At 48.6% G+C, this 5,337-nt stretch overlaps 1 protein-coding gene across 1 annotated transcript; it reads left to right on the top strand.

Moving 5' to 3' along the window:
* The first annotated feature begins 907 nt into the window (after positions 1–907).
* Positions 908–3,491, top strand: LOC102004225 (PRAME family member 3-like). The gene is given in 4 exon segments (XM_005414980.2): positions 908–1,064; positions 1,067–1,235; positions 1,626–1,971; positions 2,964–3,491. Coding segments are annotated over 4 exon segments (1,200 nt in total).
* Positions 3,492–5,337: the final 1,846 nt, after the last annotated feature.

The raw sequence follows: 5,337 nt of genomic DNA, 5'->3' as shown, positions 1-5,337 counted from the left end.
GGTCAAGGTGCAGAAATGGGTAACAGTGCAGCCTCCAATCAGCAGCCAGAGGAACTGAATAACACTCTCTCAGCGGTTATTAGCAAACTCCCACAAAAAACAATTGCAGAGGACATTTGGAGTTTCCACAAAATTCACATGCTTTCTGAAAACAAATCTGGTATTTTCTAAAGAAAACTTCCAGAATGCCAGAGCCCCTAAACTCTAAACTGTGACTTCCTGAGGTTGCTGTATATTCTTCCGACAAGGAGCTTCACAGCCCAAGAAATGGCCCAGCCAGTTCCTCACAACACGACGTGTTCTTCACACTGAGTTTGTTTCCACTGCCAGGTGATGGACGAGCCAGGAAACCAAGGGAGAGGGACACACATCAGACCCGTATCTGTTCATGCCAGCCCTGGTTTAGGAGGAGATTCCTGGTTCTACAATTTTCCAAAATGAAAATTCACTGCTTCATTTCTCTGAGCCAGGTGCATTGTGGGAAGTGATAAGTTAAATACTGGGCCATAGGACTTTCTACTTTCTTGATTCTGTTTCCTTGGGGTGAGGATCAGAATATTTTCCCAAACCTGGTGGAAGTCAGTATCAGATTCCTTGGTTCCCATTTCAGAGAAGGTCCAGAGTCTGAGGGCTGGTGTAGGAAATGTGTCTTTTGCTCTCACCCAGGTTCACCTGGGAGTATCAGACATTCTTCCTGGGCTCGCTACAGGCAGAAGTAAGGCTATGGGACCAGAAGCCAAAATACATGTGCAACGGACTAAGGACATTTCCACCCTTGTCAGAGCACAGATGTTGTGGTTGTAGGTTGGTTTGATGACAGAGGAGAATGGATTTCCCAACCTCACCTGAAAAGATGTGTCTCTCTTCAGTGTTTCCCCAGCACCCCTGGCCTTCCACATTCATCAAGATGAGCACCCAGTCTGCACACCAACTACAGAACCTGGCAGTTCAGACCTTGCTGAGGGACAAAGCCTTGCCCATTGAGGCCCTGGAATATTTGCCAGGAGAGCTGTTCCCACCACTGTTCATGGAGGCCTTCACCAGGAGTGATGCAGAGGTCCTAAGGCCATGGTGCTCTCCTGGACCTTCCCCTATCTGCCCATGGGAGCACTCATGAGCATGAGGAAAGCAGAGGCCTTGGACATTCAGGTGGAAGCTGGCCAGATGCAGGAAAGGATGTTCCACACTGTGTTGGATGGGCTTGATGTGCTACTGAGCCAGAAGGTTCGCTCCAGGTGAGTGGAACCCAGGTATCCTGCAGGGAGGGCCCCAGATTCCAGGAAGGGCAGAAAGTGTCAGGGAGAGTGAGGGCTAAAGTGTGGAGCAGTGGCTTCTGATGGTGCTTTGCAGAGGATCAGAGAACGCTTGGGCATTGCTGGCCCACCTGGGCAGGCACTGCCTGATTGGGAGCTGAGCTGAGGGTGGAGGTGAAGGAACAAGAGGTTCCTGACTCCTCATACAGGCACAGGATGTCAGGACTGGGCTGGACCCAAGGGGAAAAGAGAAGTAGAAAACTACAATGTAGAAAGAGTAGAGGGTATAGCCACAGATTTCAGAGAAGAGGAAAGCAGAGGAGGAGACTGGGTCCCTGCCTAAATTCTCAGACTCTTCTGCCTCACCCACAGGAGGTTGAAACTGAAAGTGTTAGATATTTGGGTTGCGCACCAGAACTTCTGGAGAGTCTGGGCCGAAAATGAGTTGGAAGTCTGCTCTGAAAAAGCCCTGAAGAAGAGAAAAACAGAGACGCCTTTTTCAAGGGGAGCAAAAAAGCAGCCTGTCAAGGTGGTTTTAGATCTGTGGCTTTCTCAGGAAGTTCTGTGCCCAGAGGAAAGCTACCTTCTCAAGTGCGCCCGGAAAAGGGAAGATGTGGTGCAGCTAGAGTGTAAGAATCTGTGTATAACAATCACATGCTATCCCACGGCCACGGAGTACCTGGAAATGCTGAGCCTTGATTCTGTGCAGGAGCTGGATGTGGGTCACTGCTGGACACTCTTGACTTTGGCTCAATTTGCCCCTTTCCTGGGCCAGATGCGAAACCTTCACAAACTCGTTCTGTCTGACATCTCTGTGCCGGCCATCATTTCTGCAGAGAAGAGAGAACAGTTGTTTGCCCAAATCACTTAGTTTATCAACCTTCATTGTCTGCAAGAGATTTATGTGTACGCTGTCGACTTGCTGGAAGGCTGTTTGGACCGTGTCCTCAGGTAAGTTGCGGAGCTCTCTCTGCAAGAATAAGAGCTTTTTTCTCTGTTCTCAAAAGATTACTGACCATGGATAGGTTACACTGCAGACATGTGAGAGCGGTCAAACACTAGAGAATCAGCCAATTGGCTTTTTCACTCCTTAGTGCTTCAACATGGTGTCCCTGAGCCACTGTACCAGAAGAGCCTGACTGGACAGGGCAGACATTTTTGGACACCAGCAGGAGGGGTCAGATAGAAAGAGGACAGGTGTGTGAACTCTTCCTCAGAAATCCCACCTAGTAGAAGGGCTCAGAAACACCAAGTCCTCTCTGATTCACCAGTAGTCCCCAAGAGAAATGTCTGCCCCAGGATGGGCTGGTGACCAGATGGAGGTGCAGGGGTCTGAGCCTGAGGGCAAGGAGCACATGTGCAGGACAGGGAGCAGGGACACAACTGCTGGCAGCGTTTTTAGGCAGCCCAGTATCTGTGGCCTCATCTTGCCTGCTCTTTGCTTCCCACCTGGCTCCTGCTGCCCTCATCAGGAAAGCGCTGAAGTTTCTGCTTGGTACTGAGGAAAGGGGACTGGGGAGATCCAAGATAAACTCAAGCAGGTGATGGTAAAATTGTACCCAGACTAGGCTGACTCATGGGACACTTGGTACACCGTCTTGCTCTTCCTGGAATAACCTCTTTTCCCCACCAAATGCAGATCTAACTGCCTGGTCTCTCTGCAGGTGCCTCCCTTCCCCACTGGAGACTCTCTCATTATCTCATTGCCAGCTCTCAGACTCTGACTGGATCCAGCTTCCTCATGCTGAGCCGATCAGACAGCTAACACTTCTGCATCTGCATTGCATCAGGCTGACGGCTTTTAACAGTGAGCCCCTCCAAAGTCTACTGAAGAACATTGCAGCCGCCCTGACCACCCTGCACTTAGAAAACTGTGGCATCACAGATGCACATGTCTGTGCCATTCTGCCATTCCTGAGCTGCTGCTACCAGCTCACTACCTTCTGCTTCACGAGGAATTTCATGTCCATAGACACCATGAGGAAGCGGCTGGCCCACACCGCCAGGATGATCAACTTAACCCGGGAGCTGTACTCGGCTCCCTCACAGCTTTTTGTTTCTAGACATGGAGTCCGCCAGCAGCTACAGAACCGCCTGTGTGAAGAACTTAGGAGCATGGTGAAGCCCCTAAACCATCCCAGGACTGTCTGCTTCAGTACTGTTCACTGTGAACTCTGTTGCCACCGGCCAATCTATAACATGCACCTGACGCCATATCAGGGATGCATTCCCATCTAGATGAATTCACATATGATACATTTCCTTCTGGAATCCGGGAACACCAAGCTCTCCTTACAGTGTGAGTGAAAGAAGTACAGGTGAGCCAAGAGGCAGCAACCTCTGAGACTCACGGACGTGAGAGCAGAAGTCACCTTTACGGACTTAGGACATAGACGGGAGCAGATCGAGGAATTTGACTGGTTCAATGTCAAATCAGCTTGAGATGAATGTGTGCATGAATGTAAATGAATAATCAGAAATAAAGAGATTTGCATGTGAAGCGTCTGGTTTCCTTCATGCTCATGTGTCCCGGTTTCCAGCTCAGAGCTCATGAATCTGCAGTCACTGGGGAGAAAAGGCCCTGAGTTGTCTGCTCAATGCGGTTTAGCTTCAGGAACTCATGGCAGCCAATAGATATATTCCATGATGTCCCTTCCCTCCCTTCCTTTGTCTTTCTCTAGCCACAGGTTCCGTCCATGCTTCCTGGTATTTCTCCCCCTTCCTAACATACCCTTGTCCCTGGGACTCATCGCAGAGCCTGCCCACTGTGCTGCAGCCGCAGAAAGTTTGCTTTGAGACAAAGTCCTTGTCAATGTCTGGGCTGGGCTTGCACTTCTGGTCTCTGCCCTGCTGCTCCACAGCGCCCTCAGTACAGTTGTGCACCTCTTTGCCCACATTTTCTCCCTCATTCCTGTGCCTTTCTTTTGGATTAATCAAAGGATGCCCAACTGAAGTATATTGCAGAGAGAAAGTGTCTCAAGTAGGGTTCCTTTGGGAAGAGCAGGGGCTGTGATCAGGACTCTGCCTTTACTGTGGGAGCCACTGGGGATCCCAGGGTGTGAGAAACAAATGGGAAGCTTCTCATGAAAGTGAGTATGTGTGAGCTGCAGTGACAGAAAACATTTTGGTGGCAGGACCCAGGGCCACAAGGGTGTTAAGAAATAAATGAGATAGGCTGGCTATGGTGGCCAACACCTCTAATCTCAGCATGCATGAAGCTGAGGCAGTAGGGTCACTGTGAGTTGGAGGCCAGCCCAGGCTACATAGGGAGTTGAAGGCAGCATCACTTACATAGTGACACCCTGTCTCCAAAAAATGAATTAAGTGAGATACTGTATATTTCTCTGTATGTATTTCTGTGTATTATACCAGAATATATGTTTACACACTTGATTTTCATTCTTCTGAAAAAGCATCATTTTTGTTGTTGTTTGCATTACTGGGGATGACATCCCGTGTCCTCACATTTGCACTTCAATCACAAGAGTTTTTAGCTATTATTGTGCAAAGGTCTCACTAAGATGCCCAGGATGGTCTCAAAGCTGGGTACGGTGGCATACACTTGCAGTCCCAGCACTCAGAAGGCTGAGGCAGGAAGTGCAGCAAGAGTTAATGGCCAGCCTGGACTACATGATTAGTTCAAGTCCAACCTGCACTACATAGTAAGAAGCTGGATCCAAAAAAAAAAACTAAAGCAAATAATAAAATATGCTCTCTAGGCTGGGCTGAAATTTGCAAGATTCCTATCTCATCCTTCCCGAGTGCTGGGATTACAGGCTTGCACCACCATGGTTGGTGTATAATAGCACCTAGAATACAGAGTAATTGAATGTGAAACTTTCTCTTACAGGAAATATAGGATTGGTTTCCATTGTGCCTCTGGTCCTATTTTCATGGAGAGATCCATACATAACCTTGGTTCTTGTATGTTTCTGTTGAAAGACTCCTTATTTAATGCACATTGGGTGTACACTGACTGCAAGTATAATTAAGGACTGGAGAATCCCCTTCATGACAAAGATTTTCTTTCTCATGCTTCTTGCACTTAGGAACCTGAGTTTGCAGGCATCATGCGACATGGACA

Source organism: Chinchilla lanigera, unplaced genomic scaffold (assembly GCF_000276665.1).
Source record: "Chinchilla lanigera isolate Chin_1 unplaced genomic scaffold, ChiLan1.0 scaffold00214, whole genome shotgun sequence".
In the NCBI taxonomy this organism is placed as follows: domain Eukaryota; kingdom Metazoa; phylum Chordata; class Mammalia; order Rodentia; family Chinchillidae; genus Chinchilla; species Chinchilla lanigera.
This window is presented reverse-complemented; position numbering and strand designations above follow the sequence as displayed.